The sequence below is a fragment of the Triticum aestivum genome, chromosome 2A (genome assembly GCF_018294505.1).
Source record: "Triticum aestivum cultivar Chinese Spring chromosome 2A, IWGSC CS RefSeq v2.1, whole genome shotgun sequence".
NCBI lineage: Eukaryota > Viridiplantae > Streptophyta > Magnoliopsida > Poales > Poaceae > Triticum > Triticum aestivum.
The window spans coordinates 756,902,489-756,919,378 of record NC_057797.1 but is presented as its reverse complement, the minus strand read 5'-3'; the positions used below and the strand labels follow the sequence as shown (position 1 = coordinate 756,919,378).

Below are 16,890 nucleotides of genomic sequence, written 5' to 3'. Positions count from 1 at the left end.
AAGGAAGACAAAGACCGGGGGAAATCTGGATGGGCCTCGCGAGGGGATAAGCTTGGGAGAGACGAGTGGTCGGCGGCCTTGAAGGACACGTGTCGCGCGTTGGACGCGACTTATCAGGCGAGGAAAATCAGTCGGTCAGAAGCAAGAGTTTTCCTTATTTGGGAGTTATCGTCGCGACAACGGCAATCACTGTCGTTCTGGCCCAACGCTTGTCATAGTTTTCTCGCCTTCACAAATGGTATTGACCCCGCGCGCGACTCTGGTGCTGCACCTTGTGGATGGTCGTCTAGCGCCCAGAACTGCAGACTGCAGTCACTCCTCGCTGTTCCTCTGGTAGGGAGGTCGGTGCTGATTTCAGCCTCATCAAGCACGTCGCCAAGTAGAATCATGGCGGGCCGGCTTGCTTCGGTGCCGGAGGGTACCACCGACGTCTCGGCTGCTCCCTACCCAGCGAGCAACCCCTACCGCGACTCGATCCGGGGCGTCGCTCATCCCCGAGGTCAGTACATCAGATCGAATCTGTTCACCCACTCCGGTCATACTGATAGCGGGTCCAGCTTCTCTGGTGCTTCCAGTTATTACCCGTCCAACGACTCCGGCTCATCCTCGGGTTGGGCGTCGGCTGCCGCCGCTGCGGACGATAACTCCCAAATAAGCTGTTGCAGTGGCACAGTTTGGTAAAGCAAGTGTTTCTGCAATGCTCGTCTTCGTCAGCGCCATCGTCACTGTTCCCAAGACAAACAAGCTTCGGGCTGTGGTAGACATGTTCATCTGTGTCTCGAGTGTATCATACTACATGTTTACCACACTCGTGATCTCTCCCGAAGCGAAAAGCATTTTCAGCGAGATAGGCGGTTCGTTGGAGGGGGAAGGAAACAGGTTACTCAAGGCCTTATGCAGCATGATGGAGGAGGTCAGAACATTCATCGTGGACGACGACTCGTGGGCTGTCGAGATTCTGCAAGGAAGAGGCGAGGTTCACAGGAACACTCGGTTGATGGTGGATTGCATCATGTCCATGAAAATGACACGCACCTCGGCACGGAGACACAGCAGTGCAAACCTTCGTGGCCTGGTAGATAACTCCGTTGATTATCTGAAGGATGTGCTCCTGAGAAAATCTGAGCTATGCCCGGATCTAAGCATGAGGTACCTGTTCTTGCTCAACAATTCCTATTTCATAGTGCAGGTGTCTGAGGCATCGGACATGGTCAACCGCCAAATAAGAGGCTGGACTTACCTTTCGTTGTTGTATGCACATATTTCTTTCGTTCTGAAGTGAACTCGTATTCTAAATTCCATTGGTCACTTGAGCGTCAGATACTACATCATCTGGTCGCATTTTCTGTGTGTGATTTTATATGAATTCGTGATTGTATGCCAAATACTTTTGCATTCTGCTTCTGCGTCAATTTCATTCATAGATTTCCAAAAAATAATAATCATAGATAATTTCCATGCCTTTGAGTTTGCAAAACATTATATACACACTTATCTTCATCTAGTTCAGCAACACTTCAGCTTGCTTGCCAGGGTCACTCAAACGTGCAGGTAGCGCTGTACTGAACTACCAAATGGTAAAACTTCAACAACAACAAAAAAAACAGTTATATTTTCTATGTAACTTTACTGTTCATATTTGAAAATGCATTCGCATTTCTTATACATTTGTTGGAATGGTAATACACCAGTTATTTTTTTGGGTAAGAGCGTTGGCTTAACTCTAAATACAGTAATATAGTGGGTTAGTTGGTTAGATGCTAATCTCATTTTCACTCTTTGCAACAGCAAAATCTGAATAGGCAAAGCATCAAGACTTTTCCTTTAATAAGCATCAAAATCCTTAACCTTAAAAAGAACCACAGTACAGCTGATTTTTTCTTTTTTTTCGAAACGGAGCTGATTTTTTCTTAAAAAGGCCGAGACCAGAGGGGCAAGCACCACAGGCATATTTTTAATTCCATATGCGGTTGAAATATTCGCGTCCCATTGGGAGTCGAACCCGGCTAGCACTCAGTTCTCACACAGCTGAATTAATGCCTTCACCCGCAAAAAAAAAGAATTAATGCCTGATACATGGTGCACATCTCTCAGTGAGAATCTGAGATGCATTTATATAACGAAAATTCCATATGGGTCATACAACCATATGATCATATTATCTGAGTCATTGGTCCTCCTTGGGATCTGTGCGTATGCAGGTATAAGATGGTGTATTGATGTGTTCTTGAGGTTTATTGTACAGTGCCCCTGACATTGTGCAGACCGCATTTATTGATGGACACCAGAGTGGTCTTCTACTGACCTGGCGTTTGCCATTTTTCATGGTCCGGTTGTGCTCACACCTGGACCGATTTTGACTCGTTTATGCGGAAGCCAGAATAGAGAAATTTATTGCGCTGGGGACTTCACCAGTCCAACAGTTTTGATCATTCAAACTTTGAATTCATAGGCTACAAGCTACACTAACCATCCATGCTGCAGACACGGCACCAGCCTACAAGAACGAGCAGTTACTAGCATTACAACATCAAAGAGCTACCAGTTTGACATGTCAGTTTCCTATAGCACAATTAGAAGAAGAAAAAAACACCATAACCACAAGCTGAAACACAGCCACACGTCGGTTTCAAACTAAAAACTTAAGTAGCACACTTGACACTACCAGCTTTCAACTCACTTCATCTCCCTTGCTTGCCGTTCGCAAGTATTCTTCCTGTGCCCTTCACCACTGCATTTACTGCATTTGGATTTCTTCCTCGGTTGAGGAATATCCCCTCTCTCCAGTGAAGTTGTTCTTTTGTGGCACTGGGATTTGCAAATGCTGCAAAACCTACTTCTCTTGGTCATCCCCTCGTACGGCGCCTTGTTTCAGGCATTGCTGATCTGCCAGCGTTTCCGTTCTTGTTTGGTGCCACTAATCCAAAACTTCATGTTGCATGACATTCCGTCGTCTTCACATACACTTCTCCCAGCTCGCTCCCCGTCGGTATCTGCCACATTGTTGTTATCCAGTCTTCCAAGCCCTAGCCTGTCACGACATTTGTCAAAAGGGTCCATCACCGGCATGGCCTGGTCTAAAAGCCCCAATCAGAGTTTCATATGCCTCAACACTTGCGTCTCCAAGTCGAACCAGTTCCAACACCCTAATGTACATTCGATTGTGCCAAAAAGTTAGGGATGTGTTGTTGATCTGGTCCAGCCGGTAGTGCTTCAAGTGATCCGGCAAAATATCTCTTGGATATTTTGTCCGCCTTTTCACTACGTGTCTCTTTGTATTTTCTGTCATCCAATATTATCCATGACCTGCAAGTACACCTTACGTTGGTTAGCCAGCCAAAACCAATTAGTTTGCAGAGAGAATAGTACATGTGGGTACGACAGAGCATCCCCATATGTTCAAAGAGGACACATTTTCTCTCAAAACGTGCTCCGCCGTCAATCATTTTTGCTAGGCATACGTCCCTGCTCCATTTTTCCCTACGGTTCGCCAATCGTATAGGATTTCAAACTGCTCGAACGTCGCACGGGTGTACTCCTTGCTGGCATGTATCTCAATCGAGGAATTTGTCCCTAGGACTACACCTGCCTACACAGCACAAATGTTAGATCTCAGACACGGCAATATTTTGTTGTCTCAATCAAATGACACTTACGGTTTTAGTTCTCTTCACTTCATAAGTCTCATTCGATTGGCGCTCAAACTGCAACCTCATGTACTGCCTAAAAAATGTATACATCGGAGAGCCGGGTGGCACATAGTTCATAAGCATATGGTTCACACTTTCACTCCTTTGGGTACTGTTCATCTTTGCACAGAAAACACCCTTCAAATATGGCTTAGCCCACTTCTCCCTTGTCTCAAAGAGTTGCGCCATGTATGCGTGTGTCCTCAAGTTGTACTACTTCTCTAGTAGGTGATCCCACGCTTTCTCAAACTCGTCCACTATTAGCATGTGGTTAACCACTCTATGAACCTCTTGCCTAAATTCATTTCTCTTCCCGTACAGAGCCCCCAAACTTTCTTTAGACTTCTTCACGACGTGCCACTTACACCATTGATGCACTGTATCCGGTAGTGTGCTTCTTATTTCTACCTCCATAGCTCTGCACTGATCTGCAATTTATTTTCAGAAAACAGGGAAACATGAGATCATTACTAGCTTGAGGTTAGAACAGAATCGGAAACATTGGCCAACAACCGTCCACACCACATACCTGTCAATATGGTCTTTCGGTGCCACACCTCCCATCATCCTGACAAATTCCATGAAAACCCATTCGAAGCTGTGGTGCCTAACCTCATCTTCGTCTCGCTCCGCAAAGCCCCTTATTGATTTTTTGAGGGCTCCCGTCCTACCTAGGCGGCATTCTTTCGGTAGGATTAGCGCCTACATGAACTCTGCGTGAAAGATAACGCACCCATAGATTCAGACACAAATTTGGACCCAAACACTTTTGATTGTCTCACATTTTTTTGTTCCAACACACATTTTGATCCAGTAATCTCCTCTAGTAAATCCAAAACAAAAAAGTTGAACGGTCAGACTGACCGCACCATGATGAACCTAGGTAGCAGAAGGCATGCCAAACCACCAGCAACCTCCTCCACACCAGCCACCCAGCCGGGCATGGAGAACGATAAAGCACCCCTAACTGAAATCTTTTTATCTGTGTGGCAGTTGAAGAGAACACACAACCGCAGATCCGCAACAATCCCATTCTGTTTAATAGAGAAGCAATCCGCGGTCACACACTTCAATTGGTCAAATAATCAACCTTTTTTACGTAGTGACGAATTTATTCTCTTCTGGTAATACACACATAGAGGACCCCTGAATTTACTAATTTAGGCATACTAATTTACAAACATGGAGATTACCTGAAAGTGGACAGCAGGGAAAATGCTCTGCGAGGGGTAAAAATTCAGAGATTGCTCCACGTACTCTACCTCTTAATTCAGCCGGGCGACCGCATATCCCGGTTGATGGTCGACTCCCAGACTCCGCTGGACCATTTTCCTTGCTCCCGTCGTCGTCGGACTCCGCGCCGTTGTTGTGCGCGGCCACGGATGAATCCCGTAGCACATCCCCATCTCTGCTCCCAATATCGCTCCCCATATCTCGACGGGGATCTACGGGCCGCGGTGCCCCCTGGAAGATTGGCAACCTGCACGCACGGAGAAAAAACACGGCACCGCCGGTGAGGAGCACGGCGGTGCGCTGTGGCCGACAGAAAGACAGGGGTATCCGGCAGACCCCCGAGGGGGTAGGGGGTAGAATGGGAAGCGGTGGGCGACTAACCAGATCCGTAGGGAAATCGTCGATCCTGCAGGCCTCCATCGCCGCCGACGCCGCAACCGGTTCCTCCCGGAGCAATCCACCACTCTCTCAGGCTTCAGCTAATCTCTAGCAGTACGATGTTACAAAAGGACCAGCGGTCCAACTCAAGAGCGCAACGCCGTTTCGCGGGGTGTGGGCCTGCCACGCCTCATCCAGCGGCAGTGCATACGGTGTATTATACACGGCATACTGTTCCGACCCTGACATACGCCATTTTCCACGGCTCGCGCACGTCTCATTGAATGTGCTGCTACCTACCGATCCAGTCCATTGGATGGTCCAGATAATAATACCATATGGAGGTATGACCCATATCTTTTATATAACTACTATTTCTACTATGTACATTCACAAGTACGAAAGTCTAGCTAATGTCTACATACAGAGAGAAGAAAATGAAACGAAGATGGGATACAATATATCACCAACATTTGGTATGCTATTCTAAGATGGAATACAAGATATCGCCAAATTTCAGTGACCTATGTACTATTGCAGTCATGTAAGTTGAAAGCCTCACCGTAATACGGCACCCTCGTGATCGTCTCGGGCACGAAGAACCTGCCATAGTCGCGGTCACGGTACAGAGCACCAGACACCATGACAACAGAATTCTATGGGCGCACAACAAGACGTAAAACAGACACATGTTCAGAACTTCGGACAGGCTGCAACTAAATTCAAAGCTAGTAAAATCTATGTGGGGAATCTGGAGTCAGCTGCCTGTATCAGTTACTCACCGTGGGAAAGAATGTTGAAGGATTACTCGAGCCTCACGACCCAGCCGTCGTCCTCCGCAGGAGCCAGCGGGTCAGCTCCTTCCGGAGGAGGGCCGGCCGCCTCCTTGAAGGGAAGGACTCCTCTACGGCCGCCGACTCCATCTCCTGCTCCACCTTGTAATCCTGTCCTAGTCGGCTATCGAGATTCTGCAAGGAGAAAGCAAGATTCACAAGAACATTCAGTTGGTGGCGGAGTGCATAGTGTCTTTTTTTTCCGGGGAAAAAGGAGTTTTATTCCATAGTGACAGGATTACAATCTGTCAATACAAGAGTATGAATGAATGGGGGAGGCCTTTGCAACCAACAAGCGGTGCTGCGTGCCGTTCTATCATAATTAGCAAGACAATGTGAAACCATGTTCTGTGACCTCAAGATCTTCATGGATTTAAACTTCCTATCAAGCATGTATTTCTTGACTTACTTGGCCAAATGAGCAAAAGGCGACTTCTCGAGAGAGGCATCCGTCAAAGTAGAAAGGGCCCCCATCAAGTCAGATTGCACTAGGATTGGATAGCCAGAGACATACCAATTCTAACTGCTTGAATGTTGATGAGGAAAGCACATGCTTCGACGCAGAAGAACTCTGTAGAGAGCCACCACACCAGAAATCTAATTTGTAACCTGATACATAACCCAACTGATTACCTGAAGCGTCTTTTTTTGGCAAAATCGAAGTTGTGCACAAATCCAAGCCTAAGGTACATGTTTCTGCTCAACAATTCCTATTTCACAGAGCAGGTCTCTGAGCTATGGCGACACCACCAGAGACTTAAACTTACACCTGAATGTAAGAAAGCATATGGATAGTTATCTTGATGCTTCTTGGGGGCATGTGCTGTCATGCATATCGAAATCAAAGTTTCCTGAACCGCTCTATCGCTGGATTAACACCTCTTCACTAGCTAAATTCGAGTCAGCGTTTCATCAAACCTACCAGGCTCGAAAGTTATGGAAGGTTCCAGACTCTCGGCTACGAGATGTGCTGCGGAAAGCTATCACCAAGAGAGTTATTTCAGGTTACGGCAAGTACCTGAAGGAACATCCCAGGCTAGAGAAACATGTTGGCCGCGAAAGCAGCAGTCCGGAAGTTTTGGAGGAGATGTTGGGAGAGCTATTTGAAGGGTGGAATCTACTTGAGGCATCGAAAAAGTCACCAGCAAATAAGAGAGTAGGCTGGACTTGTATTTCATTGTCTTATTTGGAAAATTTTCTTTCGTTTTGAAGTGAAGTTGTATTTTGAATTTCATTGGTAACTTAAGCGTCCGATACTACATCATGTGGTCACATTCTCTGTGTGATCCTTGAGTACATTGACCTCTGGCACAAGGACCCTAACACTCCTATGCCAGACTTCAAGCTGACTTATGGCCAAAGTCATATGCTGACTGCCTTCATAGGCGAAGAAAAATGGAAATTTGAGAAGGCCAGACAGCTGAAGAAAGCGCAGTACAAGAAGGAGAAACATCATGAAAATGAGCACTGATGAACTCATTGCTGCTCAGACGGAGATCAAAAATCTCAATGATGAATTTGACGCGTACCGTGCAGATTGGCTTGGAGCCAAGGTCAGATTTGTGAAGTTAGCTGAAAAATTCACTACCAATGTTGCAGCTCCAACACAACAAGAAATTCGTTAGGTTGAAGCATCTGCTCAACCTACTGAAGAAAATGTCAGCACCGCTGATGACAATCAGGTTGCTGAAGAAAAGTTACTACCAGGGCTGATGACTGCATTCCAGCCGCTGATGAAACTTTCAGGGCAACCACTAGTGTTGCGCCTGAAGAAACTGTCAGGACAGCTGAAGCTTCAACCGCTATGCCTGAAGAAACTGATCATGCCAGGGCAACTGCATCGGTTGTGCCTGAAGAAATGGAACCAACTTCCTTTGCTCCTCCTGCACCTACACCAAGTCCAATTCTTTTTCTGCATCAGAAGCGAAGAAGACCAAGGCTGCGGAGCGTGCAGCTGTGAAGAAACGGAAAGCATCAACTTCATCAGAATCTTCAGCTACGAAGAAGATGAAGAAATTGACCAGCTCGTTTGAAAATCCAATTGATGATGTTCTAGTCTCGAGCATGCCATCAAAGAACTCGTTCCTTTTGATGAAGAATACGTGATCCCTAGAGGATCCGATGAAGATATTCCTTCTGCTGCTTCTTCAGAGCAGTTGGATGAAGAAATTTAAGTTGATGCAATCCCTTCAACCCCGGTTGTCTCATCGCCCATGCCTCAGTTTACTGCTGAAGAGGCCGGCATTACAAAAATGAATGGAGAAGGTGAGGATGTGGACATTGGGTGCACAACGCCAGTGTTGAATGATGACTTTTGAGAAAGTCAGCACCCCAATTCTCCTTTGTTCACTCCTCTGCAACAAACTCCTCAGTCCCCAGTGACTAATGAAGTTCAAATGGGATCTGAAGAACCACACCCCACTTCGTTTATCCCTGAAGAGATTCCACCCACTAGTGCTGATGAAATTGCTGCTAAAGAATTGAAGACCCAGGCTGCCACTGAAGAAGAAACTGAAATTCCTCAGCCTGCGGATCCTAAGATTGCGATTCCTGAGGTCGTGATGCAATTGACTGACACTCCTCAGCCCAAGCCAAAGGATCCTTTCTCAAAGAAGCAAAAATTCAAGGTTGCTGACTTCTTCCACGAGCATGTATTCTCACGGACTACAACGCCTACGACTCTGCTCGTCTTAGAAGGAAGCGTTTCTGGACTGCCAGCCAAGCAAACTTCTATTCTTCGTTGCTTTTCAACAAAGACAAAGTATTCGACAACGAGCATATTCCTCACGTGGACATGGAATCACTGCCTTGCTTCGCGCCAGTCCTCAGTGTTCTTCATGACGCTGGACTGCTCAACTTTTGCACTGACATTGTTGATTGGAATGAAGAGCTAATTCTTCAGTTCTATGCTACGCTGCACATCACAGGAGAAACTGAAAATGTGAACTCTTGGGTATTGGACTAGATGACAGAGAACACACATTTCAAAGCACCGGCCTCTGAATTGCTTAATGCCCTGCCTGTCAGTCCTCCCCTTGAAGGCGCTCATTGCATATACCATGAACCTGAACTTACTGCTCACCATATGCAAGTGTTGATGAAGCCGCTGAAGTCCGGTCAAGCCTTAGGGACCAAATTCCTCGTGAAGGAATTTCTGTTTGTGCCTAGAACTGTCTATCGCATTCTGACGAAGAAATTGAGTCCTATTAAAGGCCACAATTCGAATGACGAAAAATTTGTTGGCAACATGAAAAATCTGCTATTCAATATCATACATGGAATTCCTATCAACTATCATGATTTCTTTATGAGGACTCTGGCGAATGTTGCACTCCCTCCATTTGAGTTGAAGCCTTATGCTCCTTGAATTATGAGATTTCTCAGAACAAGGTCTTCACTCAACTACACAACTGATTTTCAGAATCACGTTAGTTACCTACCCCCAATAGAAGTCCTGAAGCGGACATTTTCCTCATCTGATGAAAAGGCAAGGCTATTGCAATTATTGATGAAGGCATTCATCCATTGGATGGTCTGTTCCGCAAAGCTGCATCCTACTCCACCAATGATGACTCTGCCACTCATGACTCTGCCGCAAATGCTTCAAAGCAAAATCCTCAAGGCACAGCTCCAAGGGTGATGACTGATCATGAGCTTCTCCTTAGTCTTCACCAGAAGGTCGATCGCAACCACAAATGGGTTAAGCGTCAGTTTGGTTCAATTCTTCACAACATGACTGCTACACACAATGAAGTGAAGAAAAACCAATACTACCTTCTTGAAGTCTTCGGTCGTACCTGGGCTGTTTTGTCACATCTGTATGATGAAGATGATCTGAAGCAAATAGGTTTCAAGCAGAACTTTGACTGGTCAGCCACCGGCGAAGAAATTCAAGAAGACCAAAGTTCCTTCCTTGGTAGCCAGCTCATATTCTTCATCACGCACGACTAATGAACATCAAGACTTGGACGACACTGCGGCAGGCCCTACCTCAACAACCGACCCCAACAATGCTGGCGCTTCTTCATCGACTCCGTGATGACGTTCTTCAGAGGCGTTAGTTCTCATTTTTTGTCCCTTTTGGTCATTCGATGACAAAGGGGGAGAAATTTGAGTTAGTCTTCAAGCGGGTTACTTATATGGGCATTTTTTTTCTAAGTTGCAACTCTCGTTCTTTTGAAGACTTTGCTGGATCGAGTTGTAAACTTAAAACCTGATGGTGGTCTCATATTTTTGTTGTGTTCTTCTACATGCTTATTCCTCATATATGTTAATGCACGCATGCTGAATTATATCAGTCACCATATTTCATCATGCATTTCAAATTCTTCATATTATATGTTAAATGCGTGTATGAATTATAAGATATAGGGGGGGATCTCCATTATTCTACTCTTCAAGTGTGCATTGCTTCGAAAGCAAATTCCTCACTATGCACATCTTCAGGGGGGGGGGGGGTTCTTCTATATCTTGCAATCAAATTCCTCAATATCAGTATTTACACTTCATATGTTTATCCCCATTGAAAACTTAACCTATATTGTCATCAATCACCAAAAAGGGAAAGATTGTAAGTGCATCTAGTGCCCTTAGTGATTTTGGTGTATTGAAGACTTATAGGTTAAGGGACTGATGCGTTTGTGAGTATACGCAGGTCTATAAATCTATGAGGAGTTTGATATTTACAGAGAAAGTCGACCCCTAAAAATGAAGTTCTTCGACTGAAGACTTTGGATTTCTGAAGAGTTTCTGAAGACTTTGAAAGTGAAGAAATTGGTGTGACCGTGAAGACTTGGTATTCATTCTAGAAACATAAAGCATGAAGACTTTTGTTTTCGTAGTTTTATTTTCTCTTTCTTGAGTCATAGGAAACACCGTACTGTTAAAGGGGTTCGAGTAAATATTAAGGAAAAGTTTTTAAGTGATGCTCAACTCAAAATCCTACACCTACCAATCCCTTCGAGTGAAGCCATTGGAAATCTTATGCAGTTCAGTCAATTTCTTCAGTGACAGAGACGAAGCTCTTCTGGTCTCTGAGAAATTTGTTCTGACTAAGGAGTTAGGTATTCGCCAGTGCGGATTGCCTACAAGTGAGGAACATGATAGCCCTGAGGCGGATTGGCAAGCAGCGGAGGGAAGGAGAGGCGCTCTCTGGCTGGAAGTCGCAGGGAGTTGGGATGATCTAGTGGGAATGTGAGGCGAGAGGCGGTAGGCTGACGGCGCGAGATAGGATGGTCGGCAGGAAAAAGGAGGCGACGGTGAGCAGGAGGACGCGGAGGCAGCTGGAGAGGCGGAAAGTCAAACTGGAACTTGAGGCACCCACGGGCTTTGTGACCGGAGCGGCCACAGAGGAGGCAGGTGGGAGGATCCCGACAATCACCGATGCGGTGGTCTCGAGCAAAGCACATGAAGCACTTGCCTGCCGCCTTCTCCTTAAGAAGAGCTTTCAGCTCCGGTGGCGGACCGCGGGGGGGAGCAGGGGCAGCGGAGTCATGATGACGCTGCTGACGCCGCCTGCCGCCATTAGTGCTGTTCTGGCGCGCGTGCTGTTGAGCTTTCCTCTCCTTACGCCACCAGCCTTTCTTCTTCTGCACCATCCAAGGTCCCTCGGCAGGGGCAGGCGCAGCGGAAGGCCTGCCGGCTTGCACGAGAGAGGGGGACGCGGCTCTGCGGCCGCCCGCATGCGGTGCTTGAAAGGACCCCGAAGCGGACGCCGAGGCATTAACCTCCGCAGCTTGGACGGCAGGGGGTGCTGCGGCGCCGAAGGAGCCCGGAAGGGGCGCTTGAAGATTGCCCGAGCCAGCAGTCAAGGCGACCGGGCTGGCGGTAGCAGACCTGGGTTCCCCATTAATGGCCGAGGGTAGAAGTGCCTCCCTATAGGTGGCTCTTTTGGGGTTTGCGTCAGATCCAGCGGGTGAAGGGGTGGAGCTGGGGCTGAAAGAGAGGCAGTGTGGGCTGATGTCCCCTTGCGTTGGACGACGGTGGCCGGACAGGTCCACCGGCGTGCTTGGGGCTGCGGTGGTCGCGTTGGGGAAGGGCGCTCGGGGAGGGGGACATCGCTCAACTCTTGTGCTAGATCAAAATAGGAATTGTTGAGCAGGAATAGATACCGGAGACTTTGATCCGAGCATGACTCTGATTTTGTGAAGAGCAGACCCTTAAGATAATCAATTGTGCCATCGATCAGGCCACCAAGGTTTTCAGTGTTGTCGGTCGGTGCAGAGTGTTTCATTGAAGTCCGTGCATTCATCATGGATACCACGCAATCCATGATGAACCGAGTGTTCCTGTGAACCTCGCCTCCTCCTCGCGGGATCTCGATAGCCCATGAGTCATCTTCCTCCGCGAGTGTCCTCACATCCTTCATCGTGTTTAATATGATCTCCCATAGTTTGTTTCCTTCTCTCTCTAACGTGGCACCTATCTCGTTGACACAGATAAACATGTCAAGCACGACCTGCAGCTTCTCGGCTTCGAGAACAGGGATGATGTTGTCCACGAATGCCAACATCTCAGTGATGCTTGCTTTGCCAAACCGGGCGACCGCTGTCGTCCCGTGGAAGGCGACGACTACCAATTCAGTGATACTGGCGACCATCACGGTAAGAGCTCGGATCCACCTCTCGATCAAGTCTTGTGGTGTGCACTCCGGCTTGTCTTGGAGCAGTCGCCGTAAGCCATGCTTGTCGTGGATTTGGAGAACCCAGCCGACATCAAGCTCCAAGAACCAATTCTCCAGGGCATGGCCCGGGGCTGGGCCACCACCGTGTTTGAATGCTGGTGCGGATGAAGCGTCGTGGAATGCTTGGACCATGCGCTGAGTGTACCCGTCGCCGACCATTCCACGAGCTATCCTCTTGAGCTCTTGTTGGCCGCCGAAGTACTCCAGCCGTCCAGCGGCGGACGCCAAACCGGAGGAGTAGCTGGAGTTGTTGGATAGATAAGAAGTCGAAGCACTGGAGTAGCTGGATCCGCTTTGACCGAGGATAGTCGATCTTCTCTGTGTTCCGGACACGGCGACCGTCCGAATCCAGTCGCCGTAGAGGCCGAGCGGCGGGGAGGCTGAGCCATTCGTACTCTCCTCCGGCACGGCAGCGAGCCGCCCCGGCCCCGCCATGCTGCTACTTTGTGGATGGATGGACGCCATTGGTTTGGTTCGATGAGATTGGCAGGCGAGAAAAGGGCCACCATGTGAAGTGCAGTATATACTCGCAGCCCGAGCGACGAGAATCAAGTAATCAACCCCATGACGACGACCGACGAATGCAAGACCCGGGTCAAGTCAAGGTCAAGTACTGGAGCCGCATGATGACGGTAGGCGGCCACACCAACAGCTTGAAGGCGCCCGCACATGGACACGGAGTGTCCGCTGCCGAGCTCAATTACTTCCTGATAAATAGTAAAATCGAAACAAAAATATTAACCAAATCAAGAGTAAAATCAATTTTTTTTAAACAAATCAAATTATTCTCAATTTTTTGTGTGATAAATTTGACAAATGTTTTGTATGCTTGTAAGAATTTATCATGAAATGCCATTTGTGAAAGTCATGGAAAAAAATAAACAAAATCAATGCTCCAAAAATGATATTTTTATGCATTTTGGAGCCTAAATTTATTTTTTGCCACAATTGCACGAATATCATTTCGTGATGAAATTTGTCGAGCATACAAAATATTTATCAAAGTTTACCACAACATTTTTAGAATTATTTGATTTTATTATTATTTATTTTGATTTTACTGTTCATCAAGGAGAATTTAAGGGAAAAGAGGAATTTCACCCTCACATACCTTCACGAAAGGCAGCATGCCGGGGCAACTAAAAGTTCTATGATGTTGCTGCTACAGGCGGGGCCCTGCGGCAGCTTGAATCTCCTTGAGGATACCGTAAGTAGCATGTAGCAGATTTATTATGCTCAACACGCATTTAAACTACATATAACCACATACTCCTCCCCTTTCCGTTTTATAGGGCTTATCTGAAAAAAAATTATTTTTCCATTTTGTAAGTCTTAATTTTATTGCTCTTATTCACATGTTCATATTTGAAGTGCATTAAATCATTGCATCCAAGGATGAAGAAAAAACTCACCAATGCATATAAAATTTCTTGATCATTTATTGGTCATGCATGTTACAACTAATACAATGGTAAACACAATTTGAGAAAAAATGAGTTCATTAATTGAGTACTTTTGTAAAGTACAAAAAATATTTCACCCATGTTAATGAGATTTTTGAATTAAGCATTATAAATCAGAAGGAAGGGCGTTTATAGAAAAAAAATGCATACTACAAGTAGGTGTAGTTATACCCACGTCTCATTGAAAAATAGTAAGGATGGCAAACCTCGGCGTCCGTGCACCATATATATTGTTAGAGTTGTGTCGAATATCGTGTACAAGGTAGGTAACAGTTGGACTTGTAGTTGTATTGTGTTTACATAGGATATGGAGTCGTGTCCAATTAGGACAATTGTATCCTAGGCCTCTCATATATAACGAGGGTAGACACACGATGTAACCTATGCCAATATAATAGCACAGGAACGCAGGGGAAGCCGGCGACATGTGCTGGCGTCCAGGGCGACCGGGTACGGTATTGTAGCGGTGTCATGGGGAGGAGCGCCCATAGTCAGGCCCCGGGGATGTAGCCATATCGGTGAATCTCGTTAACAAATCTCGGTGTCGTGTTCGTGCGATTGCTAGGTCTTCGGATGATCGACGGAGTGACTCGGATTTATTCTAACATATATGGCAGGATTCCCGCATCCTAGTATTGACAAAGATAAGTGCATACAGAATGACGTATAGACAAAACTAACACATGGCACTTACCTACGCATGAAATTGACGTAATCTATGTTAGCTTTTTAATCTTGATCATGTATCTTCATGTTTATTTTAGTCTTGCATGCAGTAGTTGCACGTAGAAAAATGTGTGCGTGCGGAGGTACGTGTGATGCGTACGAGTCAGTAGTTGATAGCAGAAGCATGCATGGAGAAAGTCCGAGCTGCCGCATGCAGCGCATCATATGCCATGTTGACGATGCACGCGACCTCTTTGGATGCCCGAACTTTCTCCATGCATGCGGATGTTGACGATAGCGGATGTACATTCTCCTTCCTGTGAACCTGGACGATTGCATCGACAAAGATGAGCATTGTTGAGACGCTCGTTGTGACAAACTGTGCGGCCGCTGGCGCACCGCTACCGGCAGTGACCAGCTCTTCATCGATACTGGCGACAATTATTATGAGAGCTCGGATCCACCTCTCGACCACTTCTTGCAGCCAATACCCAGATCCAGATTGGAGCTGGAACTGCAGCGGTTTGAGAACCCAGTCCACGTCGAGCTCGACGAACCAATTCCTCAGCGCAGGGTCCAGGCCAAATGATTCCGTGAGAGATACACTGTCGAATGCCTGTACCATGCGCTGGGTGTAACCTTCGCTGCCCATTCTGTGAGCAATCTTCGTGAGCTCGCTGATACCCAAGTCCGATGAGCCAACGGACGCCGAGTTGGAGTAGCCGGAGCCCGGAGGTGATGGATCTCAAGGCACCGGAGTCGCTGGAGTAGGTGGATCTGCTCTGATCGGAGAGACTCGATCTGATGCACCACTCGGGGCGGACGAGTTGGGCGGCTGGCCGAAGGCATCCGTGAAGCCGCTGGTGCTCTCCTCCGGCACGGGAGGAAGGTGCGCCACCGTGCTCTCCTCCGGCACGGGAGCAAGCTGACCCGCCGTGCTCTCCTTTGGCGCGGAAGCAAGCTGACCCGCCGTACTGCTACCTTGAAATAGGGCTCTAAGACCGCTAAACACGCTTGACAGGTGGTATGCCATTTCTCTACTTTGTGAAGCTCGAAGAGATTGGTAGGGGACAAAACTATAACAAGTGCCGGCCGGGCCGGAATCAACACTAATGGTTCAATGATGTGGCCTCTAAACACGCTTGACAGGTGGTACGCCATTCTTCTACTTTGTGAAGCTCGAAGAGATTGGTAGGGGCGAAAACTATAACGAGTGCCGGGTCGGAATCAACACTAATGGTCATGATGTAACGATAATTCCGAGGGAGTTTCCATTATAATTTAAGATAAGAACGACGATTGCCGGAATCACATGACAGCGACCAACGACCACACTAGCAGCTGCTAGAAGTACGTCCGGTGCATGTCGTTCAGCCCCCACGAAGTTGTTGGGGAGCTCAGATTCCATGGTATCCCCTTATCTAACAACTCATTTTCTGCATTGCGATCCATGCAGTTATATTTGTTTTTTTTTTGTCTCCCTAAATAAAACAACACGTGAACTTCAAATTTTTCAGCACAACCGAACATTCTAATGTCAATGTGGAAAAAAACTTTGAAAGTTATACTAAAGGAGCACAAATTAATTTGTATCTAAGTGAGTAGAATTTTTAAAATAAATTCGAAAAAATCATTATTTGTTTAGAAGTATTAATTAATGTTAAATGTTTTTAGTCAATTTAAGAAATATGAAAAAATCAGGAATTGTGGATTTGAAAAAAAAGTGTATGAATAAGGAAAAAGTGTATGAATAAGGAAAAAGTTTATGAATTTGAGGAATAATCACACATTTTAAACAAAATCAGGAATTTTCAGTTACAAACAAAAACCAAGTAAAAACTGGCTGAGAACACATGTAGTAAAAGAAAAAAAACGGGCAAGAATCTTCTGTAAGGTTCCAAAAACCGGTTGGGAGGCCGGCCGAACACTTGCTAGGAGCGGGTCTG

The 16,890-nt window shown here is 46.6% G+C and overlaps 1 protein-coding gene and 1 long non-coding RNA gene across 6 annotated transcripts; one reads left to right on the top strand and one right to left on the bottom strand.

Moving 5' to 3' along the window:
• Positions 1–212: 212 nt before the first annotated feature.
• LOC123038213 (uncharacterized) lies at positions 213–7,343 on the top strand. Its single transcript, XM_044462104.1, has 3 exons — positions 213–1,278; positions 2,453–2,553; positions 6,820–7,343. The coding sequence occupies exons 1-3, from the start codon at positions 698–700 to the stop codon at positions 7,341–7,343; spliced, it is 1,206 nt and encodes a 401-aa protein (XP_044318039.1). The 5' UTR covers positions 213–697.
• Positions 2,373–5,486, bottom strand: LOC123190934 (uncharacterized). 5 transcript variants are annotated; one of them, XR_006496631.1, is made up of 6 exons: positions 5,304–5,486; positions 4,952–5,169; positions 4,554–4,723; positions 4,219–4,402; positions 3,657–4,117; positions 2,373–3,589 (listed from the first exon to the last, which is right to left on the bottom strand). It is a non-coding gene; the product is annotated as an uncharacterized lncRNA (long non-coding RNA). The 5 variants fall into 5 exon arrangements; XR_006496630.1 differs by having other exon boundaries at positions 4,559–4,723; XR_006496628.1 differs by having other exon boundaries at positions 4,219–4,723.
• Positions 7,344–16,890: the final 9,547 nt, after the last annotated feature.